This window comes from Daucus carota, chromosome 1 (assembly GCF_001625215.2).
Source record: "Daucus carota subsp. sativus chromosome 1, DH1 v3.0, whole genome shotgun sequence".
Classification (NCBI taxonomy): Eukaryota; Viridiplantae; Streptophyta; class Magnoliopsida; order Apiales; family Apiaceae; genus Daucus; species Daucus carota.
This window is the reverse complement of record NC_030381.2, coordinates 36734538-36760306: the sequence shown is the minus strand read 5'-3', so window position 1 is coordinate 36760306 and position 25769 is coordinate 36734538. Positions and strand designations below refer to the sequence as shown.

The following is a 25769-nucleotide window of genomic DNA, read 5'->3' as shown; positions in this document are numbered from 1 at the left end:
TTTTTACTTTCTATAGCCACACTGAAGAAGGCTTGGCCCTTTGAACAAGCTCCTTTTGCAGCTAGCAGACATGCCATCTTCTACACACATTTTCTATCATTCAACTTTATCCATTCACCTTTATCAATATTCAAGATGGAATGACGAAAAGATGACTCAGGCAACTGAAAGTAAAGATCCAAATACCGACCTCATTCTATAAATACCGTTTGAATAAACAATATTCAAATCCATCTTACACTAAACCAGTCATTACCTCAGAGTTTAAAGGGTATTACTATTTACCAGAGAGTTGGTGATCCAGATAAAACGCGAAGATTCTACAATTTGCTCACAATGAAGAACCAGGCTGGGAAACATATTATTCCATATTCACCAGGCTCTGCAATTCCTGTTGAGAGGCCTCTAAGAGGAGTGCTAACTAGCCATTGCCATGCATCACCAAAATTCAGATGGGGTAATTCTTGATTCTTTAATTGTATTTAGTCAAGGGATGATGATTTGTCATATTATATTGCATGCAACAGTCAATAGAAACTCATAGATATTATTTTTTGGAAACTGCAGGTAGATTTGATTCAGTATTTAGTAGGATGAACAGCTTCGGTGAAAAAATAGATACTTTAGCAGAAGGCATCAGAGAGCATGGTAATTATTTATTTGCAGAATTTTGCTATTCTTTCTACAAAAAATAGCACTGTTTCCATCTAATATCCTTACTAATGTTTTATATGTAATTTTTGCAGTGAGAATAAGGTCCATAACTGAAACTATGAAAGGGAAGTTGAGCTTAGGAGCAAAAATATTACAAGTAGGTGGAGTGAAGAAAGTGTTCAGACGAAATTTTAGTGCGAAAGAAGGGGAGAAGCTATTGAAAGTTTGTCAATGCTATTTGTCGACCTCAGCAGGTCCATTGGCAGGCCTACTCTTTATTTCCACTGATAAGGTTACCTTCTGCAGCGAAAGATCGATCAAAGTTTCTTTCCCTACTGGAGAGTTTCAAAGAGTACATTACAGGGTCGTGATCCCACTAGGAAAGATAAAGAAAGTGAATGAGAGTGAAAATCTGAAGCAGCCTTCAAGGAAGTACATGCGGGTAGTTACTAGAGATGATTTTGAATTCTGGTTCATGGGACTCTTAAATTATGAAAGAACGATCATATCTATTCAGAATGCCCTGTCTCATGCACAATGAATTGAACTCGGATCAAAAATCAGCAAAATGTGCAGTAACCTAGATGAGGGTGTACATATTTTGTTTCTTAGAATTCATCTGCCTTGATGAAAAGATTTGCTTGTAATTTGTAAATGAAGATGTCAAAATTTGTTTATATAATGTGTTTCCCCATGATTTAGTTGCTATGATCCATTGTCTTCCGTATTTTGATGTAATGAATTCTTAATGTCTTATGTACTCCTCTAGCCGGGAGGGGCAAGGTATGTGCACATTTTAAGCTCCCCATATCCGACTTGCTAATCAGATACGCTGATAGTTTAGTCATCATATGGTACTTTCATGTGGATGAACCCCCCACTGATCAGTTGCAGAGAAGTTTGCACACACACACAAAGATAGATGTGCTTGCATGGATTCGTGCCCCAAGTCGACCAATTGATTTTAAGAAAGACGAATCACAGATTCAGAGTTTCACGGTTGATATTCACTTAAGAATGATGGCTGCCTACTCTCAACTTCTTTACACCTCAAGAAGTTGAAAATAAAATTTAAGAATGTCAGAAGATGATGATCCCATAACCTGTGGAATTTCTTTTGGCTGACCAGCTCAAGCAACACTTTTCAGTTCAACATTAACAGAAAATTTCTTCAATGAATTCACAATACCTGAACATTTAGTCACCTTCTATTCTCTTTGAGAGTTCAAAAATTTAGATTTGGCAAAACTGCCTAAAATTTTCCCAGCAGAGTGTGTCTTAGAAAGACCAAACCGTTGGCCTTCAGGTAGTTATTCTGAGGGCTAAGCTGACGGTTTGCTATTATAGCATGCTTAATGAAATATACCCGGAATGTCCCACTCCGGAGTAGGATAAGATATTTTGACTTTTCTCATTAGTCACTACTCACTACAATACCTAACAAACATACCCGGTATGTCCCACTCGGAAGCAGGATCCAAAACTGAGATGTACACAAAAACTTACCTTCTCTCGATAGCAGAAAGATTATTTACGTGGAAACTACTTTTCATAGATATAAGAGTATAAATTCTTTTCAGATATAATATTTTAAGTAAATAAATTTAAAAATTATATTTTTGCACACACAAAAAAGAACCCCTTAGTTATAGATCCTTCTCTTCAAACATAGAATTAAAGTTGCAGATTCCTTAGGATGATTTTAAGGAATAGGCTATCTTGGTGGTTTGATAAATTGTGTCCCTGATCATTTGATTCCAACTACTCCTAGTGTGGTATCAAAAGTTGGTTTGCATCAGAAAGCAAGCAGACCATCTCAGAAACTTCTTTTCCAATATGTATACACAGTCAGCCTAAATCAAAGCATGTTACTGCCTACCCTAACTACCAGATCATTTTTACTTTCTTTAGCCACACTGAAGAAGGCTTGGCCCTCTGAACAAGCTCCTTTTGCAGCTAGCAGACATGCCATCTTCTATATACATTTTCTATTATTCAACTTTATCCATTCACCTTTATCAATATTCATGATGGAATGATGAAAAGATGAGTCAGGCAACCAAAAGTAAAGATCCAAATGCCGACCTTATTCTATAAATACCGGTTGCTTAAACATTATTCGAATCCATCTACACTAAACCAGTCATTACCTCAGAGTTTTAAGGGTATTACTATTTACCGGAGTTGGTGATCCAGATAAAACGTGAAGATTAATCTACAACTTTCTCACAAGTCACAATGAAGAACCAGGCTGGGAAACATATTATTCCATATTCACCAGGCTCTGCAATTCCTGTTGAGAGGCCTCTAAGAGGAGTGCTAGCTAGCCATTGCCATGCATCACCAAAATTCAGATGGGGTAATTCTTGATTCTTTGTATTCATTTAAGGGATGATGATTTGTCATATTATATAGCATGCAACAGTCAGTAGAAACTCATAGATATTATCTTTTGGAAACTGCAGGTAGATTTGATTCAGTATTTAGTAGGATGAACAGCTTCAGTGAAAAAATAGATTCTTTAGCAGAAGGCATCAGAGAGCATGGTAATTATTTATTCGCATAATTTTGCTCTTCTTTCTTCATAAAATAGCATTGTTTCCATCCAATTTCCTTACTAATGTTTATCTGTAATTTTTGCAGTGAGAATAAGGTCCATAACTGAAACTATGAAAGGGAAGTTGAGCTTAGGAGCAAAAATCTTACAAGTAGGTGGAGTGAAGAAAGTGTTCAGACGAAATTTTAGTGTGAAAGAAGGGGAGAAGCTATTGAAAGTTTGTCAATGCTATTTGTCGACCTCAGCAGGTCCATTGGCAGGGCTTCTCTTTATTTCCACTGATAAGGTTACCTTCTGCAGTGAAAGATCGATCAAAGTTTCTTTCCCTACTGGAGAGTTTCACAGAATACGTTACAGGGTCGTCATCCCACTTGGAAAGATCAAGAAAGTGAATGAGAGCGAAAATATGAAGCAGCCTTCAAGGAAGTACATGCGGATAGTTACAAGAGATGATTTTGAATTCTGGTTTATGGGACTCTTGAATTATGCAAGAACAATCATATCTATTCAGAATGCCGTCTCTCATGCACAATGAATTGAACTCGGATCAAAAATCAGCAAAATGTATTATACCCTGAATCTCTGATGCAACTGGAAATACACTAAGCTATGTAGTTAGCAGTGCACTAGTAGTAAGTAGTAACCTAGCTTAGGGTGTACATATTTTGTTTCTTAAAATTCATCTGCCTTGATGAAAAGATTTGCTTGTAAATGAAGATGTCAAAATTTGTTTATATAATGTGTTTCCCCATGATTCGGTTGCTATGAGCCATTGTCTTCTGTATTTTGATGCCTTGCAATTCTTAATGTTCTATGTACTCTTTAGACAGGAGGGGCAAGGTACGTGCACATTCTACGCAGATAGGTAAGGTATGTGTACATCTTAGTCTCAGTCATGTTCGACTTCCCAGTAGAATATACCGATGACTTTGTTTTGGTAGTAACCCCTGATAGTTTAATAACAATTAGATACTCTTATGCATCCTTAGAACTCATATACACTACATTTTAAACAGGAAAAAGGGAAAAAGTGGTATATGACATATGAGAAAATAAAATTGATTTTAGAAGTAAAAACAGATCGCTCCAATATACTACTTACTATAAGTTTATAGCATTCTTCCTTCACATACATATGATTCAGGATAGCCTGCTCAAAATTCTAAAACCTGACTAATTTTAAGAAATGAATCCGGGGACGACAAGATAAATACCAATGTGCCTGTCAAAAAATAAAATTAAATTGATGTTCAATTAATTTAATAATCAGATGATTTGATTATTGCACTAATTTATGCTGCAACATTCAGATATATGAAAATTTTCTTTAAGTACCTTCCATGGTTTCAGTCTAATGTCCCCACAAGGCAACAATCCATTTCTTTACAGCTCAGGATAAGGCTATAAGAAAATAAAAAGAAAGTTAGACGATAAAATGAATTGCAGAGTGATGTCAGTCCAGATAAGCATCTGAAACTTTGGCACCAGCAGCTGTTTATGACCTGCATGTGATAAATCTACTCTTTCCTTTGCTTAATCAAGTTCTTATTCAAAAGCAGAGCCATAAAAGGTATGCTGCCATCACAAAGTGTCACTGCGCAGATTGGAAAAAAGAGAAGATTATATATTATAATATGCAGAAATGTATCGGCTCTTGGTGAACATATGCAGACATGAATATTAACATATATATTGTTTTAACACAAAGAAGGGCCTATGTAAAGTTTGGTAACTTGGAGTTATTCAAATGCTGACACTCTACCTCGGATTATCTGCAAAAGAAGACGGAACTGAAATTGTTTAACTATGAATTAGCAATTAGTGTCATGGTTAGCATGATATAAGCTAAATAAACTCTGCAAGAAGTCTTTTATTTCTTATTTCATTTTCTGTCAGCAGACTTTTGTCTGTTGCACACATGAACACTTTTTACTTCACATCCTATCCACCTGATCATGTTTCTGTAGAAGATGCTAAAAGCTGTAGCGCTGGATCTTATTTAAGATTATATCTTGAACAAATGAAAGTTTTTCAGGACATCTTGATGAAGGAGCTTGAGAGCCTCTGATTATTTGATTACTACCATTTAAGTGCATGCTAGGGTACATGCATAGTTAATCCATATCTAGTCCAGTCTAGGAGCAACTACCAGTACTGTTTTCAGTTAGTTCAATACCTTCTATTGACATCGAACATGCCTTCCAGTCACCTAACTGCCCTATCGACATCGAACATGCCTTCCAGTCAGCTAACTACCACTAGCCGGACTTTTTATTGCCCCACAACCAACTTTTACAATAGCAAAGATATAAAACATATGCAGAAAAAAAAAAAAAAAAAGCTTGCTTTCTTAAAGAAAGCAGGCATACAATTTTCTATCATATCTTATCTTAGAAATTTATGCACTGTCACACTTGTCTCATAGATGATCCCAAGATGAGTCATGCAACTTAAAGTTGAAAGCCACTAACTACCTTATTAGCACTATAAATACCATGCAAGCCGCGTTGATTTAATTCATCAGACAATATACATCTGCAAGAGAAGAATATTCAATCAGGCTTTAGAGACAGAATCAAGCATTTTACAGTTCATCAGACATGAAGAACCAGATTCTAGGACAGGTTATTGGAATTCCAGTCAGTTCAGCAGCATATCCAGCTGAGATGCCTCAACAAGGAATTTTATGTATCACTTCCGATCAATACTACGCATCTCCAAAATTTAGACAGAGTAAGTATCTCTTTTCTTTATCGTGCACATGAAAAGAAAGAAATTGGAAACTATATATGCATACACATACTTATTGATTATAGGCCAAGATCGTAAAGTAACGTTTCTCTTCTTGATATTGCAGGTAAGATGGACACTGTTTTCGATAGGATGAACCAATTGGCAAAAGGCATCCGTGAACATGGTAGGTCTTGAGCTTACAAATTTAATAGAAATTAACAAGGACTCTGGTTTCAAGAAAACATAAATATGGGTTAACATGATTATGCTGTTTGATTTATAAACTTGATCACTGATATTCTTTTTGCTTTGAAATATGCAGTGAAAATTGGGCCTAAGTTGAGTGAAACAGTGAAGGGAAAGTTGAGATTAGGAGCTAGAATTCTCCAAGTAGGGGGTGTCAAGAAAGTGTTTAAACAAAACTTCAGTTTCAGTGAAGGAGAAAAACTGTTGAAGGCTTCACAATGCTATTTATATACAACTGCAGGTCCAATAGCCGGATTACTATTTATCTCAACCGACAGAATTGCTTTCTGTAGTGAAAGATCAATGAAGGTCTCTTCTACAACAGGGGATTTGCTTCGGATTCATTACAAGGTTTCAATCCCATTAAACAAAATAAAGAGAGCAAATGAAAGTGAAAATATGAAGGATCCATCAAGAAAGTACATTGATATAGTTACAAAGGATGACTTTGAGTTTTGGTTCATGGGATTTCTTAACCATCAAAGAACTTACAAGTTTCTTCAGCAAGCAGTGTATGAATCTCAATAAACACTATAAAAAAAAACCTGTTCATTCTTCCCTTGTTCCATAACATAATTTGTGTTATGGGATTAATATGTAAGTATAGTACTAATGTCTCTGTAATCTAGAATTCATTTTCTTAATGAAAATTCACTTGTTTCCAGATATGACAGCAACACTGCACACTCTCTGCTACATCGTATTCTTGTAGGTTTCAAAAATTTAAGAATCAAAATGCTGAAGACAACCAAATACATATACTGAAGATCACAGCATAACAGCATAGCATTTGTTTGAATTTAACAAAATACAAAAATCTTCATTCCTCACTTTCTTAAATTCCCTATAGTCCTAATGAAAACATGAAAAAGATTGCATGTTTTAACAAGTCCTTGGACCTGAATCATATTGAGGTATTCCAGATGTTATTCATTCATAAAACCATTTACCTTTCTCTCCAGTCTCTCAGATTTAAGAAGAGGATCTGGCGTGGCAAGGCGCGGTGATGATTCTGTATTCCACAAACAAGGAAATTATTAAAGAATATATGATGACATGTATCAATGCAATGAACAAGTGGGATCTCACAAATCTGAAATCTTAGTTAGTTGAAGCTTTTTCTTCCAACAACTTGATTTGAATTCTCATGCATGCATAGATGGCCTTTCCATAAAGCTTGTTACTTTCTTGTGAAGATTTGCTTTGTCCCTACTACATTTAGTGGAACAATATTATAGCTAGAGCAAAGGAGGCAATTTTTTATAAAAATAGATATTGCCAGTAATTTCCTTATTACCATGACCCGCAACAGCTTAATTCTTGGAGTCGGTCGTGACTAGGGTCACAAAGAGAGTCTTATGCACCGTGCACAACCTTTGGGGAAGACCCAGAGAATTTGTATATTACAAATTATTTCCCAAGTTGCCTAATAAGAAAAGCAATTCATTAATAGTATAACTTTAATATAAATATTTGAGGAATTTTATATTAATGAATATTACTGCCTCACCGGAGTATCTGAATGGTACAAAATATTCAATGACAGTGACTTAAAGACAAAATTTTCCTGAAAATCCTCTGGGATTCACCTGATTGTGGATCCTCAGAGACTCAAATGATTGCTGTAGAATCCATTTTTTATTTGGCCTTTGTACAATGAATCTTAAAGAAACAAAATCAACAATGCGTTATGTTAGTTGAGGTAGAATGAATAATCACCTGAAAGCATTTTGTACCTACCACTTATGTAAACACAGTCTGGACCTCACTGAGGAACATTATTATTAGGTTGGTTACTATGATAAATTCAAAATTTTGTAAATAATCAGTCTCTCTAATGAACACTACCAGACCAGGGAAGATATTGATCCAAATCGAATATACATGGTATGTCTATCCCGGAAGCATGGTTGAAGAAGGTAAAAGACATGCAGACGTTATACTACTCTAAGGAGTAGAGAAGCTGTTTCCATGACATTACATAGAGGATGGGGTCGACTACTTGTAGATATTAGTAATATTCTACATCCGTCCAGATAAGGAAAGCTACATGAACGGTACCTATAAAATCTTCTTGACTACTTTAATTAAATATGTAAAATCTTCTTGACTTGTAAAGTTTGGTGCCAAAAGCAGGCTGGCCTCACAAAGCTAAAAATCCAGCTCAGTTCTGTGTCAGCATACAAAGACTTGCACAAGTGCTAAGATTGGAACAGTGGACAGCTGAACCAATTCAAACCAAAGTTGGTTGTGTGTTTAAGAGTTAAGTATGGGGACCTTTGATGTTGTTGATGACATGGGTATGACTCATCCGACTAAAACCTTCTGTGCACCTACTACGTTTATGTTCAGATAGTCATCTTCAGCAAGAAATCTCTCATGTATGAAGAATCAAGTTCAAGAACATGTTGGTATATTCTAATAAGCTCAACCTCTTAACGGACCATAATCACGATATCCAGTCCTATAATCAACTTTTTGATACGAACTCCAGACTCAATCAGAGTAAGCATCCCTCTTATTCTACGGATAAGTTCAGTTTTATTGTTCCAGTACCAATTTATGCATACTTGACTTAGAAGGTGATTTTTACCAATGTTCTTTGCTGTACATGCAGATAAATGAGAAAATTTCAGGACAGACAAGCTTGTCACAGGAACAGGAAGTTTTGCACATAGAGTCAGAGAGCACAGTAATTACTTCCTAAACATGATCTGAATATATACATTAACTACATGAACTTGATTATTTTAATATATATGTAAGGTGCCAGAGGGGGAAAACCTTGCATCTTTTTTGGATACCAATAAAAAGAGAAGATTTTATTTTATTTTACCGACAATTGCAGTGAGACTAGGCCACAAGAAAAACTGAAACTCTAAGCTGAGTTCGGGCGGGAAGATTATCCTGTTAGGCAGGATTAGAAAAGTTTTTAGCCAGAAAATTAAGAGTACAGAAGGTTAAAAGTTCTTAAAACTTCTGAATGCTATTTATTGACTACAGCATGTCCAATTTGCAGGACAACTCTTTATCTCCACAGACAAGGTTGCCTTCTGCAGCAAAAGATTAGTCAAAGTTTCACAATGTAAAAGATAGAGGGAAAGAGCGAGAAAATCTGAAACAGCCATCAAGTACATAGAAATAATTACATAAGATGTATTCGAGTTCTGGTTTATGAGACTCCTAATTTATCAAAGAACGATTAAATACATTCAGAATGATCTTTTCGCCCACTAGAATTTCACTCTGGTCAGAACTGAACAAAATGTGTTTTACCTGCTGATGCAGTTGGGACTATGTTAAGCTCCTAGCCCAGGGTGTTCATATTATATTTCTTAGGCTTTATCTGCTTTAATACAAGATTAAGGGTCACAAAAATCAGCCTTTCTTTCCTGTTAATCTTGGTTCAAATTTACTTTTAAAATTTTCCCTAAAATACTATACTTGGGGCATTTTTGCTTCGATAAAAGGATCTGACGTGGCAAGCTGTGGATATTCTCTATTGCACAAGCAAATTTTTTTAATAAAGTATCATGACATGTACATGAACAAGTGGGATCTCACAAATCTCAGTCGAAGCTTTTTCATGCATTCAACTTGATTTGAATTCTGATGCATGCATGGTTGGCCTTTCTATAAAGTTTGCTACTTTCTTATGATTGCTTTGTCCTCCTACATTAGTAGAAGTGTAGAACTATACTATATGCAGCAAAAGAGAAGGTAAAAAAAAACAATTTGAGATAATAATTAAAAAAACGATCTAAGAGTACAATTTACTTGCATGGTTCAAGATGCCATTGAAAATTTTTACCCCTCAGCAGAAGGCAAGGTGTCCTAAGTCCCTTATCTTTAACTTCGTATCTACACTTTTCAGTACGTTCAGAGTTTTAATACGTGATCTACTGGATAGCCAGTATACAAAATCCGAGTCTATATGTTATCTAGCGGATAGCCACTAGAAAATTTGACCATCATGCTAAGCAAGACTTACATTTCCACCTCAAGATGAACATACCTGAAGGCAGTTAGATTTTATAAAGGAGTGAGACTAATCAATACATCTAACATAGACATGCACAGTAGAAAAAAGGTTAATTCAAGCAAGATCCCTTGAATGCTCCCCTCAAGATTCGATTGTTGGTTTGTGACCTGATATCACAAATAAAGAATTCTGCAAATTCTACTGAATTTGCCAGATTGTGGATTCTCAAATGATTAAAAAGAATCCAATTTCCTTTTACTATTATTTCTCATGAGGCAAATACAATGAATCTTAAACGAAACAATGTGCTGTGTTAGTTGAGACTCAATTATTAAACACCTGAAAGCATATTCTGCCTACTTATTTAGACACGGTTTGTCCCTCACTAGGAACATATTAGTCCTACTCGGTAACATGGAGGGTAAAATATACACATACATTAATTAACCTAATCCGAGGAGCAGAGAGGTTGTTTCCGTAACATGATATGATCATGCATTCTCTGGAAGCAAACAGGCAGCAGTAATTAACATGAATTGGAGGTCGACTACTTTTGGATATTCAAATTTGACATACTTCAGCGGATAAGAAAGCTACATGAAGCTTAACTGTGAACCTTCTTGACTTTTAAAGTTTGGTGCCAAAAGCAAGGTGGCCTCACAAAGCTAAAATTCCAACTCATTTATGTGTCAGCATACAAAGACTAAGCAATGCACTAATATTGTAAAATTAACAGCTGACCTAATTCAAATCTAAGTTGGTTGGGTGTTTAAGATTTATGTACTAATGGGACCTTTGACATTGTTGATGACATGGATATGACTCATCCAACTGAAAAACCTTCAATGCACCTACTCAGTTTATTTCTATATATACGTGCACATAGGCTAGCAATATTCTATCTACCCGATTATCTACTCTATCTTCAACACAAACCTTTTCACGGCAATCTCTCAGATATGAAGCACCAAGTTCAAAAAAATGTTGTTGGGGTTCCTGTAAGCTCATCTGTGTATTCAAATAAGAGATCATCAGGCAACCTCGTAACAGACCATAATCTTGCTATCAAGTGCTACAATCCGCCTGCAAAGACAAATTCCAAATTTAGTCACAGTAAGTATTCATCCATCGTTCTCTGAATTAGTCCTGTTATCTATTTTCACTACCAGTTTATGAATAGATGTTTAAAGGAAATTTTTACTAATTTCCGGTCTCTGTACGTGCAGATAAACTAGTATCAACAAATTATAGGACAAACAAGCTTGTCGGAAGAACAGAAAGTTTTGCACAAAGAGTCAGGGAGCACGGTAACTACTTATATACATGATTCATTTAGATAAGGGCTCTTTTTTGTATCTTTCCAAGCTTGACATGAGGTTTTATTGCAATTGCAGTGAGATTAGGCCCCAAAATTACTGAAACCCTGAAGGGCAAGCTGAGTTTAGGAGCGAAGATTCTCCGTTTAGGCGGAGTTAGCAAAGTTTTCAACAAGAATTTCAACACAAGAACAGGAGAGAAGTTACTAAAAGCTTCCCAATGCTATCTGTCAACAACAGCAGGTCCAATCGCAGGACTCCTCTTCATTTCCACCGACAAGATCGCCTTCTGCAGTGAGAGGACAATGAAAGTATCTTCTCCAACCGGAGAAATATTAAGAGTACATTATAAGGTGCCTAATTACTCTTAACTTATTAAGACCTCGTAACACTTTAAAGTTTTGATACAATTATACTATAAGAATACAATCTGAAAAATGTGTGTATACTTTGTGCAGGTGATGATCCCTCTAGGGAAGATTAAGAGAGCCAACAAGAGCACAAATATCGAAATTCCATCACAGAAGTATATAGAGATAGTGACCGGTGATGATTTTGATTTTTGGTTCATGGGATTCATTAATTATCAGAGAACTTTCAACTATCTAGAACAAGCAATCTCTCAAATGCAATGAAGAAAGAAATGTTTTTATCCTTTCTGCCTTGCTGCATGCAACGCACGTATATAACTTGAGCTATAGATTACACATATGGAAGTTGGAAGGTGCATTCTCTGAAAATATTTGGATGTAAAACAAAGTGTAGATACATGAATATTTCAGTTGGATTAGATATTAAAAGTTCATGATTCTGCCTTATCTGTGTGGCTTATATGTTTTAATTTAAGTGCATGATTTTATTTGCAAAAAATATTCAAGACTTACTGAACATTAATAAAAAAAAAAAAAGACAAATGATCCAGAACATACGAATGATACCGGCATACATCCTGCGGGGAAAAAGAAAAATCTGGACGTGAAAAACTCTAAGAGGGGTGTATTGGATTGGGATTTTAAAACATTTTTTTGCATTCATGAAATCCGAGGGTATTCGATTGGGATTGTTTGAAATCCATTAAAATCTTGAGGTATTCAATTAGGATTTCAAATTATGCTACCAAATCTGGTGGTATTCAATTGAGATTTTAAATTATGCTTTAAAATCCGATGGTATTCAATTGGGATTGTTTGAAATCCATTAAAATCTGATGGTATTCAAATACTGATGGATTTTTTTGCATTTCATAAAATGATGGATTTTGGGGCATTCTTCAGTGTATTTTAAGTTTTTTGAAATCCCATCAAAATCAATGGGATTTTGAAGCATTGTGATTAAATCCTATCAACTCTGAGACATTTTATCAAGAATCCGCACAAAATCAAAATCCATAGACTAAAAACAATCCATTAAAATCCCAATTGAATACACCCCTGTAAAATAATGCAATTTTTTGCTGAATGACACTGTAGCACCTCCTATATATACCATCAAAAAGTTAGGGTTATCTGTTCAACGCTTTTCTTCCGCTGAACGTATACTACTAACATACGTATGTATGTCAGGGATCCGGACCCGATAAAAAAATTGTCAGTATGCTGACCTACTGCGACTTTTGATTTAAGTTTTTCTCAGAAACAGAGGATTAATCTGTTGGAATCTTGTAACAGTAAGGGCTTGGTCCCAAGGTGTTTGTTCAAGAAATATCAGAGGTCCCCAAGAATTATCAGAATTCAGAGGTCCCTAGTTTCCTATAGTAAACAAGGGCAACCTACTTCCGGGGAATCCTAGCGGAGCCAGAGTTGAATTCGAGGACCATTTTTCTTTTGTTGTTTTATTTTTTCACGACGAAAATTATAAAATACACAAATGAAACACTCAGAAAAAATCTATCTCGAGCTTACACTAGGATCGCTCATTTTCAGATCGTATGCCTAAGCCAGAATATCTCATCAAATTTATAAAATTTGCTGAAAAAGGGGCAAATTTAAGATAGTAGAAGTTGAGTTATCAAAAACAATTAATAGGAGATGTTTAATGTTTTGATGAATCAAGAAGGGTTCTGGACTTGACAACACAATTTATTTAATACACACTTCCAAGACGTGAGATCTATATTTCAAGGGTTCAGATTAAAAGGCGGAAAATTATGTCGGATACTTAAAAAAAAAGTTTCAATCCAGACCCTTGAAATACAGATCTGATGATAATGAAGCTGTGTGTTAGATAAAGCCTTCACGACAACCAGTTGTTCGGACCAAAACCCAATGAAGAATTACCATTGTTAATGTATTAATGTTATTTACGCCAATTTGTTTTTTTTTTTTTTTGACGGAAAGCCAATTTGTTTTGATGAGTAAAGAATGACCAGTTACTGCATTATGGTTATCTAAATCAAGTCCGAGTTTTGAAAGAAACACATGTATTCATTCAAGGCCAAAATAAAGCAACCCACTCCTACGAAATTCTGTCAAGCCTCTGACGGGATTAGTCTTACTCTTACCCAATGTATCCATGAACGCATCAATAGTGGGAAAAGCTCCTGGAACACCACTGAAGTGAAGAGTCGTGCATTGATTCCATGACGGTGTTAATCAGGCACATAGGATTCAGACTGCTGATCTTGCGGACACTTGGGAAGGTAGTCTCAACAAGTTATGTCCTATTTCATACAAGTTTTAGGATTCAGATCATAACCTAGCAAACAGGAGCCGAACATGATCTAGCAGAAAGTTGGAAAATATCCACGCCAGACAGAGCCTGGAAAGGTCCTGTACTATTTATATGTTCCCAAGTCGATCCGAAATCAATATACTGTCTTCAACATCACTTCAGTGGTGTTACTGAAGCTTGATCACAGCCATCAGCTTGAGACAAAATGAGATGTACATTTCTAAGGTAAAATAATGCAAATGATAGACCAAATGAAAGTTATAGCATCAAATCCAGTAAAGAATAATGGTACAACTCGCTATCAGATTTAATAAACAAACAATTGAAACAAGAAAGTCGACGGCAAATAGTAAGAGAGCAAAACAATGGACAGAAAATGAACATACACAGCCTGAGATATATTGTCAAGTGGCAGATGATCAACTGTACAGAAAGCCAATATCAAGTACTGAGGTAACTCATTCTCCATCCACCGAAATCAACAATTGAGTGAATATGTTACAAAGGGAATTCTCCCTTCACAGGGCGTTCTCTTGTTGACGTCATATCAACACAGCAGGTTCTGCTAAACTCCCAGAAAAATTTATTTTACAACAAGTAGGGAACTGCAAACCAGCCTCATCGCAAACAGATTTCTGAATGTGGGGGCATGACCTAACATCAAGATATTCTAGAGTTTTACACGACCCCAAAAGCATGCCTAGTCCCACCACGGTAATCTTCGAACAGTTACTGACCTTTAAAATCTTCAAACTTAATTCAGATCCTTCACTACCTAATCCCTGGAAAGCTGCATCAGTCACTTCATCACAGCAGTTAATGTCAAGAATCTCCAAACTTCTGCATTGCAATAGAATGCAGTTCACTAAAGAGTCCGAAACATTCAAACACCAATCCATCTGAAGTATCTTTAGATTGACGCTACAGGCAGTAGCCACCAACTTAATTGACTTATCAGATAAGTTCCTGCAGCCACCAATAATGAGAACCTCGAGATTATTGCAATATTTCGCCAATGATAACATAGATTCATCTCCCAGTTTATAACAATCTGACAATTTCAATATCTTAAGAGAAGCCGCGCAAGTTTTTGATATACCACATATCCCAGTGTCTCCGACATTGTTGCACTTACTGAAGTCTAAACACTTTATCTTTTGACACCCCTTAACCAGAAAGGCCAGTCCAGAATCAGTGATGCAGGTGCAACCTTGCAAAACCAATTCTTCTAAATTGTGACAATGAATTGAAAGAGCTTTCAGTAGTGCATCCGTAACATATCTGCAACCGCCAACATGTAAACTCTTCAAGTTAGGACAGCCCTTAGCAACAGCTGCCAACCCCTTGTCTGTTAGCTTTTTGCAGTTAGATACATCTAAGAACTGTAGATGAGGAAGAAATGACCCAATTTTTGCCAGCCCGATATCAGTAATACCTGAAAAATAACAATGTCAATTTTCACAATTAAAATTTTATAGGTGGGGCCACAATCTCAAATATGATTCCATAACAAGGAAGCTCCAACTTTAAAATGGTGCAACCAATGCATCAGAGCAAATTGTAAAGCAGAAATAAATACGTAACCAGAATACCAGATCCAGGACTGATGAATGAAGTGGCCAACCAAATACATAAGTAAACATGGTTTCGTGTTTAGAACCAAAGATAGCATGCTCTGCATGCTAATGAGTAAAACAGAGTTTAAATTCTATTTTAGCAACACAAGTGAACTTTAAATGGAGTGACATAAGTTCTATTCTAGCAACAAATTCATTTTTTTTGTTTGCAAATCATAGCAATGGCTATAACATACTAGCATCAGCAATGGATTTGCTCTTTGGGGATAAAACTAACCATAAACAACCAACATCAAAAGCCTTATGTAATATGATTCTTCTGCAAATTCTAAAGAAGCAATAGAACATAACTATATAAAGTTTCACCTCTAATAAGCAAAAACCATGGATAGAAAGTGGATACCAAAAAAGGAAATAACCCCGAAGCAAGCATAAAAAGAATTATCCTCCAGGCTCTAATCCAAGATGGTTATAAAGACAAAATGTCATATGATCAATATATAAGACAAAAATTAGAGATTGAATTTCCTTACTACTTCAATAAGGTCACAAATTATACACACAACAAGATTATCTTGATACAAACTTTGCCTCGGACAAAGTCAAAGATGATACACGATCCAATACATAACAGAGATAAATGTAAAGCTTTATTGAATTCCCAGATGACTACGGCTTTAAAATATACAAATTATACTAACAGATGTGTACAATTCATCTAAGACTTTAAAAAGTTCTTCATCATATTTTCGGTCCCATTATAATCTAAAATCATCCTCTTAAAATTTCAAAAGCAGATTAATAAATTCCTCCATCAAAAGGGCCACCTAGAATCCAAATTATGTCCACAATTTTTAACAATACATACACTAACCCTTCACAATCTTCTAAAATTCGAATTGAAAAAACCCGAAACATGAAAAAAAACGCACAAGATCAAACCTTTAAGGTCCCTAAGCTCAAGAATCCTCAAACACCCAAAAGAAGAAGCAATCACAGAAAGATCAGAATCAGTGACACCCGGGTAAAAAGATCTGTTCACAGACTGAGACATATCAAGATGATGAAGATTGGTGAAACGGGCAGCCATTTTCTGAAGCATGTGGGGCCCAGCACGGACACAAAGCTTCCTCCTCTGACTGCTCTGTAAGAAGAGCCATCTCTTACACACCAATCCAAACACTTCCTTGTCTTTTTGAGTCTCTAGTTTTGAGAGTATAGAGATGAGCTCATCGTCTGTTAGCTTGTTGTTTATGCAGATTTGGTCAACTGGGGCGTTGACTTTTGAACCCATCGGATAATGCTCGGATCGGTGGTGGTGGGTTTCAGACGGCCGGCGATATATGTGTGTATCTACGGTTTATAGTGTCAGATGAAGTTGTCTTTGTGTTGTGTTGGGCTGGCTCTTTTAAAGCAAAATACCTAAAATAGCCCTCATCTCAAAATAATTATTCCCGGAATTTTGAGTAAATTTTAATAGTTTATGAAAAGTAATTGAAATATTCTTGAAACATTTTTTTTTTATATTGCAAGATTAGTTGTGGTGTCAGGTGTGTTTACTTTAAATTATAGCCTCGTTTGGTAGCCTGTAACCCAGCGCAGTAACTCATGGTTCCATGTAACTTCTACTAGTTACACCGTTTGGTTGCATCACATTATATTTATACACAGGAACTCAAATTTCCAAGGAATTTGTAGTTGCGGTAAAACGCTGTAACCTAGTTACACAGCTCAGGCGCGGGTATTGTGAATTACATAGCTGAGCACAATTAAAATATTATATACTAAATTAAACACAACATCAATATTATAATTCAATATCAAAATTTAATACTGAAAATTAATTCTGAAAAAAATAATCCATATTAAATGTTGTAATATAGTAATCTTTCAAATTTACTTATATTATCATTATTTATATACAAATCAATTTAGATTTAAAATTTATATTCAGTTTAAGTAATGTTATATATATTTTTTATTTTCTATTATGTATAATAATATTATACATATATATTAATTTATTATCTATTTATACATTTTTAATAATAATATATTTTAATTTAATTTTATATATTTTTCTTAATTTGTTTGTTATTTATCTTTTAAAATTAAACTTATTAACTCATTATAATATCTATTTAACAAGAAAGCCTTATTGTCGTTATTTGAATTCTACATTTATTTTCTTTATTTAAAATTTGTTAAACTTTTTTAATATATACATAACATAATTTCTTATATAATAATTAACTATATACTTATTAATCAAACACTACCAAAGCAGGCATCAACTATTCATTATTTTTAATATTATATAAACATATTGACTCATCTTAATAACTATTTTAAATATATTTTATAAAGCTTAATATTTTTTAAAATGCTTTTTGTAAATAATTAAAATTTATTTCAGTAATGCATCTAACTTTATTTTATTTTATTTAGATATTATATAAATGTATTTAATTTTATATTATATAAATAGTTAACTTTCTGCACAAAATTCTAGTCACACACCACACATCATATATAAACCAAACACAGGTTTTTTATTTTCACGGGAAGTGCAACACTGTAACTTGGTTCCAGGTAACTTCAAGTTCCTACGCAACTACAAAATCGTGAAAACAAACGAGGCCTATGTTTAGCGGTTGCATATTGCAATGGAACTCCCAGCAACCAATAGAAACAAAATTAGCAATGCAATATCATTATTTTACTTTTAGCACAACTTTATCTTTCTTTCTTTATATCGTCAATCTTCTTTGTTTGTTTTCTAAGATAGGAGCAGGAGTAATCAACATCTTCATTGTTTGTATTCTAAGATAAGTTTGCATTTGTCATTCATTCATTGCTTTTCTTTCGTATCAACATCATGTTTATGCATGCGTACATATATAATTTCATTCTTATTATGTTTGGTTTAATTTGTGGTCTGAATCTCTATTTTATTAGCGTCCATTTAGCCGGAAAAAGCGTCAAACGGTTTAATTTTTTGATTTATATGCAAGACACGAATACACAGAATTATTCACCCAAAAATTGTCTCATTCTGGGATTAAGTATCATTCGGCGAATATTATCTCATCCTAAAATGATTTTTTGATTTATATGCAAGACATGAATGCACAATATCATTCAACGAAAAATTATCTCATTCTGGGATTTAGTATCATTCGGCGAAAATTATCTCATTTTAGAATTTTTCACGTTCAGCATATTTTTTCCTGCTCGATGTATATTAATATGACTGATATGTTCTATATCTTCCAGGAGTCGTAAAATTTTTCACGTTCAGCATATTTTTTTTCTGCTCCATGTATATTAGTATGACTGGTATGTCCTATATCTTCCCGGGGGTCCAGGTATGCCAAATCTATTAACCGACATTCAACTTCCTGACCGTTGGATGAATATCCAGCGACCACGATTAAAACAAAAGTAGAAAAAGACCCCAAAAATCCTGGCCGTTGGTTAAGGGTTCCTGGCTGGACCCATCTTCCAGACCTGCCTGATCTTTTGCCATCTGCATATTCGTAATATGAGAATATGCACGCACACTTGTATGTTGCAAATACTTGATAAAACATGTCAAAATGAAGATCTTGAAATATTGTACCAACCTAATTGAGACATATCATTCACAACTAGCAACTTGGGTTCGCTTCTCATTTCCCCTGATTGTAATGTAAAATGATTCAAAATTGAGTAAAAGACCATTTGGTCATGTATTTGTATATCTTTATCTTGCAAAGGACAGTATTGTAACTGTTAATGATGAGTGAGAAGGAAAGAAAAAGGAGGTGTTAAACTATGGTTTTGGCTTTAGAATGCAAAACCTCTAAATAATAATTTTTTTAAAAAAATCTATAATAGCTTAGGGGTTGGGATCTTGTTTGCAACAGAGCATGCAATCCTCCAAAAATTGGGTGAGTTGAGATGTGTACAGCTCTGGATCATTTCGAAGATGATCAACATGTGGCGTGGATATGAAGTTGCAAGACCGGACTTGATGTCCTATCCTTTGCTGCTCGGTTATGAAAGACTCGACATATTCGGCAGGAATGACTTTGTCCGCAGAGCTGTAGATGTATAACTGCGGGCAGCTTGGTTGTCTGGACTTCAATTGACCCATTAAAGAAGACAGCCTCCTGTTGAAAACAAGAAATAACCCGTTAGTACAACCTGGGAGAGGGAAGATATATGACAATCCAGGTCAAATCCTATATGACAAACTGACAATGTGCCTATCCCAAATTCAAATCCTAAATACGTCCCTGTCTAAATGCAACCAACTTGGGTGTTCCACGAAACCCACCATCGGGCCCAATTTAAGTCAGAAATAAAATTAAACTTGTTTTTTGATAAAATCTTCTAAATTGCTTAATCCAAAATGTGACAACTACTAAGTTGAGCATGAATTAGAAAGTCTTACCCATCCACGGCAGGAAGTTTCAAAACCACCTCAAAAACTCTCTCTAATACGACTTGCAAAGCTGCTTCCATAAATGCCGGCTTGACTTCCTCAGACACATTGTTATTACCTGAAACTTCAAGATTTCTTCTATTTGCTTCAGTGTCTTGTTTTGTTGCAACACTTTGCTTTTTCAAAATAGCAGCAGAGAATCCTGCAGCCCATACCTAAGGAGAGAAGGTATTCAGTTAAAAAGGTTCAGCATAAGTAAATGAGAGTCTATAATAGAAACCTAACTACAGTAAGCTTCCTGGAATTGATTAAAATCATTGAGGAAACCTCAACTAGTCAAAATTAAAATTTCAATATCAATGGCAGAACCACATGGTTACTTAGACCTTTGTTTTTTGACAAGTGAAACAGTAGTTCATGTTTAACGGGACCTGGAATGCAAGTGTCTAGATACTAAAACAATACTACAAACCAAATACAGTTGAAGTCGTTGCAAAAAGCACAGGATATGGCCAAGTGGATGTAAGCTTCTAAAGCTCATTAAACATTTTGCAAACAAGTATGACATATATGAGCAAGTAGGTTCTACCTGTGGATCAGGGGCTGCTACAGGAGCTGAATCAACAATACATCCTTTAATTCTCTCTATTAAGCCATCATCCTCCTGCTGAAATTTTTCCAAAATAGCTCCATATCTGTGAAAAAAAATTATTATGATTATCATGAAGGATATTTGGGCAAAGTCAAGAACCTGTTAAAGAAGTTAAAAGAGGGAAAGCTTACGTTAACCACCCTGTGTTACTGAAAGTGTGAAACACAAGATTGTTTCCATGCTCTTCTTCCAGCCAATCAGAAAGATGATTGACTAGCAAATCTACATGCTCTTCAGCTTTCCAGCCAGCCTGATAGCTTAAAATCTCAGACATGGGGAAGGTAAAGGTAATTACATGAAATCCTCTTGAAGTATAATATTCTGCATATTTCCTCATATGTTTCTGTTTTGCACCTAACCATCCGAGCAAAACTACTACTGTCCTAGACTTGGCCAATGAACAATCAGAATTATCAGCTGTATCAATGGTATTACGTTGGGGCAAATGCCATTTATACAAAACGTCTTCAGATAAGGGCGGTACAGGGAGAATAGGTGTATATGCAGTTGGCTTAGCACTGGCCAACTCTGCAGAGCTATATAAATTCAAAAGGACAGGAGAAGAGATGGCAGAAGAGAATAGAGAGTTTGAGACAGAACCCTGACTCGTAACAGGAACAGGGCATCTTACATAAGGAACAGGCACCCTAATCCTGGCTACAAAAGATAAATCAGACAGCTTGGAAATAGACAATTGAGATACCCTTGAAGGATTTGTTTCAATAGACAGTTGTGAGGTAGAAGTTGATTGTTCCAAAGAAGAATCAGTATCTGATAACTTTGATGGCATAAATTTGTCATGAAGATCAGTAGAAACAGAAGCTACCGCAACAGCAGAGGCTGCAAGGAATGGTCTTTGAAGGCTTCCCGCTAAAGAACCCATAATAGAAAACAAGCTGACAGTCTCTTATACCATATAAAGTTATGTATGGTAATGGTAATAGCCACTCGCAACTTCAAACTCTGATTAGTACAATCACAAAGCCAAAACCTTGATTGAGAATGAATAACCTGCAGGAGCAAAATGGAAATGGATAATTATTTGTGAGGCCAATGCTTAATAGCCTTATGTATATCCAACAGATGTTCAAAGAAATGTGGAAATGAAAATAAGCAAAATGAGAAGGAAAAAAAACTAATGTTGGAATCTGACATTCCAATAAGCATGCCTTGTTATGTCATACATGGTGCGGGTGTATATTATATTTGCTTCCAAAAAAATTAGCCTGTTGACACAGCATTGACAGCACAGCAAAAGTGAATATATAAAACCATTAGTAGCCGGCCAAATTTGATCCCCAAACACACCCCACAAGAATGTAGGAGCTGAGTTTGTCGATGTACTTCGGATTGACAGTCCTAAAGAAGATTATTTAGAAACATTTAATTCTAAAAGAGTAAAAGTAATATTTTAACTTCAGATTTAAAAAATACTTGGCCAGGAATAATTACTTCAAATAAGCTAAAGAAGCAATGCCATGTTAAGATAAAGCCTATGGAGCTGCAAGAAATGCCAATCACAACGCAACATGTGTTTGATTATTGACTTCCCACTTGTCAATAATAATATTCTTTCCCACTTTCTTTGGGCCATTCATGTGACAAGTTGGTTAGCCTTCTTTCAAAACAGCTATCATTTTGAACAGCCTCGCCAGACCTTATTGAAAAGCACAATTTTTTTAGGTAAAAATATACGATAACAACCGTCCAAACTTAAATTCTCTTTTTTACGAATTACTGCTGACTCCAAAAGTAAATTCTAGAAAGCAACACAAAGAGGTACTTATTTCTCAGGAGACAAATATAATTAACAGCTTGTATTTATTCATAAATTATAATACAAAAGTTTCATCTTCAAACACAGAAGCATTCAAACATAATTTGATTCATTCAACACCACAATTATATAGTCCAACAAAGTAGTCAAAACTAATGAAAACTACATACATAATCCCAATCACTCTACTAATAAAGCCCTAAAACACAAATACAAATTGTGGCAAAAACTAAAAGTTGGGGAATAAAGCTCGGATCTTTGAATGAAAAATGCAAAACCCAAAAAAACCCAGATCAAAATAAGCCTAAAAATTGAATCTTTACAAAAAAACACAAACAGATAAACACATTCAACCAAAAAGAAAGTAACAATAAAAGCATATATAGATTGAACATGAGAATAGAAATGAGAGAATGGAGAGCATACCAAGATGGAGTGGATTGAATGAATGTCTTGTTTGTTGTTGTAATACACGAATATAGTTTACAAGATATGTGTTTGTGTGTGTATTGTAAGAGAAAGGGTGAATGTGTATGTGTGAATGTATCTAGATATGCGGTTGCCTATATAGTTGGAACAGAACAAGAGGGTTTTGTGACGCGTGATTTGTATGTATGTATATGTGTATCTGTGTGTATATATCTCGCTTTTTTGGGTATAAAAAAGAGATTGTCAAGAGGATACCAAGAATATTCACAGTGTCAAAGTGTCAACGTTCTAGCCAGACAGTCAATGCCCACGTTCTTTTTTCACTATTTTGAGTTTTTATTTGGTTTTAACTGAGAAATAGGCTCATATCTCACAAAATCCGGAAATAATGTTCACAATGATAGAGTCAAATATCAGTTTTTAGCATTGTATTATTTTAATCCTAATAAAAAGCTACGTGATATTACGTTCTGTTATGATTAATCTAACGTTTAGGATTAATCTAACATAACGCTACATAGATTAGCGTTCTATTCTTTTAACTCTAACACAACTATAGACGTATTCAAAATGTTACACGATACACTGTTAATAAATGACATTTGAGATTAGTTTTTCATATCTTGATATTTAGCGCATTAATAATGAATATAATTATAATCACGACCAACGACCTTTTTACAACATAAACACATAAATAAGTAAGAAAAGAAATTTAGGGTCTTATAACTCGGATTTTATTATTTACAGATTTTAATAAGTCGCGTCTGATTTTGATTTTACACATTTTTCATATAAAAATGTCGTAAATTTTTAGGATTTAAACATAATATCTCAATATTTTATGGATTATGTTGAACTTCAAAATGTACAAAATAAACTGAACAATCACACAAGATCAATCATTATATAATGTCCCAAGAAAATCCACCAACATCTTAATACTATCGAATTTTAATAGATCTTAAACAATTCTAATTAAATATTATCAAAAATTTAATTTAATTTAAAATTCTAATTGAATATCATATGATTTTATAATATAATTTATGAATATCTCAGTATTTTGATATATTTGATAAAATCTGAGTTAAATATATCCAAGTTTATGAATTAAAAAATATCTTAAAATTTTAATTGAATATACCTTTCGGATGAATTAGAAAATCTTATCTTGCCGGAGGATTTAGACGACATTTCTGCTCCCCCCTCACCTAAATAAATAAAATTTATAAAAAACAACGTGATTTAAAATGAAGGGGGAGTACAATACTTCCTTTTTCACCAAAAAAGAAAGAAGAGAAAGAGAGTATATTAAGGGGTCGTTTGGTTGGACAGAGTGTATGAGGTTGGAATGAGGAATTGGGTTGAGATGGTATGGGGTTGGGGTATCATTTTTAATATCATGTGTTTGGTTAGGTGCTGGAATGAGCATATATAATTTAAATATTTTTAAGTGATTAATTATAATTAATTTAAGAATATTCTTGAAATAGATTTTTTATATATCTATGAGTCATCAACTTCATGTGGTACTAATAATTTGAATTTAATGACATAAATAAAAATAAGACAAACAGAGTTGATTCCTCAAACCTATGTTTCATACCCACCTCTTATATATGAAAATTTCATACCTTATAGGTTTGAGGTATGGGTTTGAAGGAAAAGAAAATCTAACCAAACACCAGGTATGGGTTTGAAATGAACAAAACCCATACCAGAAATGTGGGAACCAAACGACCCCTAAATGGGATATTCCTTATCTATGTCATGTCATCTCCATGACAAGAAAAGGCATTGTGTTGGAAAGTGTGGGGTGAAGATTTGAACCTCCCTTCCCTTGTACAACTTGTTAACTCTGTTCGTCAACATCGACCCATCACTTTGAAGCCATCTTCTCCCCGTTCTACGCAATACATTCTCCTCACTTCTTATTACGATTATCAGGACGGCGGGTCTCACAATAATAATTTTTCATCATTATAAATTTTATAAAAATATATTTCGAAAATTTTATCACTTCTTGTAAATTTCCAGAATCACATAATAGTGCCAAGGTTCAGTGAGGATAGGATAGCTTGTATCCCCACAGGCCAAGGTTCAGTGAGAATCACATAATAGTGCCAAGGTTCAGTGAGGAGGAGACAAATTTTATCACTTTGTGTGCTTGTAACATTGTTAGCCACAGAATACTTAGCTATCACTCACATGTTCATCTCTCACTGACTTGATTTAAGTTGCAATGCGATATCGTCCACATTGCAGCGAAATCAGCAGCACCGCTAATGCTGAACCTCGTCTTGAAAGGCGTTGTAGTGGAGTCAGCATCACCCGACCATTGATTTTGAATCTTAACTGAAAAGCATTATCCGAATTGTCAACCGCTTTTACAGGCTTACATTTGATCTCCACTGAGTGCAAGTTTCCATCAAAAAGCTAATGATTGAGGATGCATATACACAAATACCTTTGCGCAAGATACTAAGTAAAGAGAAACTATAAGATAGCCGTACTAATAAATAAATAGATAAAATTTAGAATAATATAAATCCCCAAATTTAATTTGAATAACTACAGAGTAAGAACTAAGAAGTGCAGGGTCCTGTGCAGGCTGCAAAATACAAAATGTAGCAGAACTCCGGAGATATAATTCTAGAACAAGAACTGCAACCTCCTCAAAATCACCAAACAGACGGTATCCGACCAGAATCAGCTTGCAAAGAAAATTTTAGACCATAGATGCA

The 25769-nt window shown here is 34.8% G+C and overlaps 6 protein-coding genes and 1 long non-coding RNA gene across 9 annotated transcripts; 4 read left to right on the top strand and 3 right to left on the bottom strand.

Moving 5' to 3' along the window:
• The first annotated feature begins 216 nt into the window (after positions 1–216).
• On the top strand, positions 217–1362 carry LOC108204775 (GEM-like protein 4). Its single transcript, XM_017374384.2, has 3 exons — positions 217–457; positions 568–648; positions 747–1362. Exons 1-3 carry the CDS (start codon positions 337–339, stop codon positions 1193–1195), a joined length of 651 nt encoding a protein of 216 aa, XP_017229873.2. The 5' UTR covers positions 217–336; the 3' UTR covers positions 1196–1362.
• A 1423-nt stretch (positions 1363–2785) lies between these two features.
• LOC108194793 (GEM-like protein 4) lies at positions 2786–3974 on the top strand. The gene is made up of 3 exons (XM_017361733.2): positions 2786–3013; positions 3120–3200; positions 3298–3974. The coding sequence occupies exons 1-3, from the start codon at positions 2893–2895 to the stop codon at positions 3744–3746; spliced, it is 651 nt and encodes a 216-aa protein (XP_017217222.2). The 5' UTR covers positions 2786–2892; the 3' UTR covers positions 3747–3974.
• Positions 3975–4247: 273 nt separating this feature from the next.
• LOC108205344 (uncharacterized) lies at positions 4248–9621 on the bottom strand. Its single transcript, XR_001803935.2, has 6 exons — positions 7488–9621; positions 7141–7402; positions 5686–5746; positions 4714–4805; positions 4547–4612; positions 4248–4433 (listed from the first exon to the last, which is right to left on the bottom strand). It is a non-coding gene; the product is annotated as an uncharacterized LOC108205344 (long non-coding RNA).
• LOC108205343 (GEM-like protein 4) lies at positions 5718–6858 on the top strand. Its single transcript, XM_017375269.2, has 3 exons — positions 5718–5944; positions 6069–6128; positions 6267–6858. Exons 1-3 carry the CDS (start codon positions 5812–5814, stop codon positions 6716–6718), a joined length of 645 nt encoding a protein of 214 aa, XP_017230758.1. The 5' UTR covers positions 5718–5811; the 3' UTR covers positions 6719–6858.
• A 1435-nt stretch (positions 9622–11056) lies between the features above and the next one.
• LOC108205342 (putative GEM-like protein 8) lies at positions 11057–12306 on the top strand. Its single transcript, XM_017375268.2, has 4 exons — positions 11057–11285; positions 11399–11479; positions 11567–11841; positions 11947–12306. The coding sequence occupies exons 1-4, from the start codon at positions 11132–11134 to the stop codon at positions 12121–12123; spliced, it is 687 nt and encodes a 228-aa protein (XP_017230757.1). The 5' UTR covers positions 11057–11131; the 3' UTR covers positions 12124–12306.
• A 2095-nt stretch (positions 12307–14401) lies between these two features.
• Positions 14402–17126, bottom strand: LOC108224958 (uncharacterized). Its single transcript, XM_017399768.2, has 2 exons — positions 16678–17126; positions 14402–15593 (listed from the first exon to the last, which is right to left on the bottom strand). Exons 1-2 carry the CDS (start codon positions 17027–17029, stop codon positions 14701–14703), a joined length of 1245 nt encoding a protein of 414 aa, XP_017255257.1. The 5' UTR covers positions 17030–17126; the 3' UTR covers positions 14402–14700.
• Positions 17127–19442: 2316 nt separating this feature from the next.
• On the bottom strand, positions 19443–23221 carry LOC108209725 (uncharacterized). Of its 3 annotated transcripts, XM_017380800.2 has the most exons (6): positions 23020–23221; positions 22269–22473; positions 20948–21827; positions 20754–20859; positions 20174–20379; positions 19443–19889 (listed from the first exon to the last, which is right to left on the bottom strand). In XM_017380800.2, exons 3-6 carry the CDS (start codon positions 21697–21699, stop codon positions 19616–19618), a joined length of 1338 nt encoding a protein of 445 aa, XP_017236289.1. In that variant the 5' UTR covers positions 21700–21827; positions 22269–22473; positions 23020–23221; the 3' UTR covers positions 19443–19615. The 3 variants fall into 3 exon arrangements, with proteins under 3 accessions (XP_017236289.1, XP_017236282.1, XP_063938222.1); XM_017380793.2 differs by lacking the exon at positions 22269–22473; XM_064082152.1 differs by lacking the exons at positions 22269–22473; positions 23020–23221 and having other exon boundaries at positions 20948–22243.
• Between the last annotated feature and the right edge of the window lie 2548 nt (positions 23222–25769).

Excerpts from the sequence above, each read along its gene's own strand:
- LOC108204775 (XM_017374384.2), top strand. The coding sequence starts at position 337 with ATGAAGAACCAGGCTGGGAAACATATTATTCCATATTCACCAGGCTCT. Across the intron at positions 458-567 it reads ATCACCAAAATTCAGATGGG|GTAGATTTGATTCAGTATTT; the intron begins GTAATTCTTGAT and ends TGGAAACTGCAG. Across the intron at positions 649-746 it reads AGAAGGCATCAGAGAGCATG|TGAGAATAAGGTCCATAACT; the intron begins GTAATTATTTAT and ends TAATTTTTGCAG.
- LOC108194793 (XM_017361733.2), top strand. The coding sequence starts at position 2,893 with ATGAAGAACCAGGCTGGGAAACATATTATTCCATATTCACCAGGCTCT. Across the intron at positions 3,014-3,119 it reads ATCACCAAAATTCAGATGGG|GTAGATTTGATTCAGTATTT; the intron begins GTAATTCTTGAT and ends TGGAAACTGCAG. Across the intron at positions 3,201-3,297 it reads AGAAGGCATCAGAGAGCATG|TGAGAATAAGGTCCATAACT; the intron begins GTAATTATTTAT and ends TAATTTTTGCAG.
- LOC108205343 (XM_017375269.2), top strand. The coding sequence starts at position 5,812 with ATGAAGAACCAGATTCTAGGACAGGTTATTGGAATTCCAGTCAGTTCA. Across the intron at positions 5,945-6,068 it reads ATCTCCAAAATTTAGACAGA|GTAAGATGGACACTGTTTTC; the intron begins GTAAGTATCTCT and ends TTGATATTGCAG. Across the intron at positions 6,129-6,266 it reads AAAAGGCATCCGTGAACATG|TGAAAATTGGGCCTAAGTTG; the intron begins GTAGGTCTTGAG and ends TGAAATATGCAG.
- LOC108205342 (XM_017375268.2), top strand. The coding sequence starts at position 11,132 with ATGAAGCACCAAGTTCAAAAAAATGTTGTTGGGGTTCCTGTAAGCTCA. Across the intron at positions 11,286-11,398 it reads AAATTCCAAATTTAGTCACA|ATAAACTAGTATCAACAAAT; the intron begins GTAAGTATTCAT and ends CTGTACGTGCAG. Across the intron at positions 11,842-11,946 it reads TATTAAGAGTACATTATAAG|GTGATGATCCCTCTAGGGAA; the intron begins GTGCCTAATTAC and ends TACTTTGTGCAG.
- LOC108224958 (XM_017399768.2), bottom strand. The coding sequence starts at position 17,029 with ATGGGTTCAAAAGTCAACGCCCCAGTTGACCAAATCTGCATAAACAAC. Across the intron at positions 15,594-16,677 it reads TGAGCTTAGGGACCTTAAAG|GTATTACTGATATCGGGCTG; the intron begins GTTTGATCTTGT and ends GTTATTTTTCAG.
- LOC108209725 (XM_017380800.2), bottom strand. The coding sequence starts at position 21,699 with ATGGGTTCTTTAGCGGGAAGCCTTCAAAGACCATTCCTTGCAGCCTCT. Across the intron at positions 20,860-20,947 it reads AGTAACACAGGGTGGTTAAC|ATATGGAGCTATTTTGGAAA; the intron begins GTAAGCTTTCCC and ends TTTTTTTCACAG. Across the intron at positions 19,890-20,173 it reads AAACTTCCTGCCGTGGATGG|GAGGCTGTCTTCTTTAATGG; the intron begins GTAAGACTTTCT and ends TGTTTTCAACAG.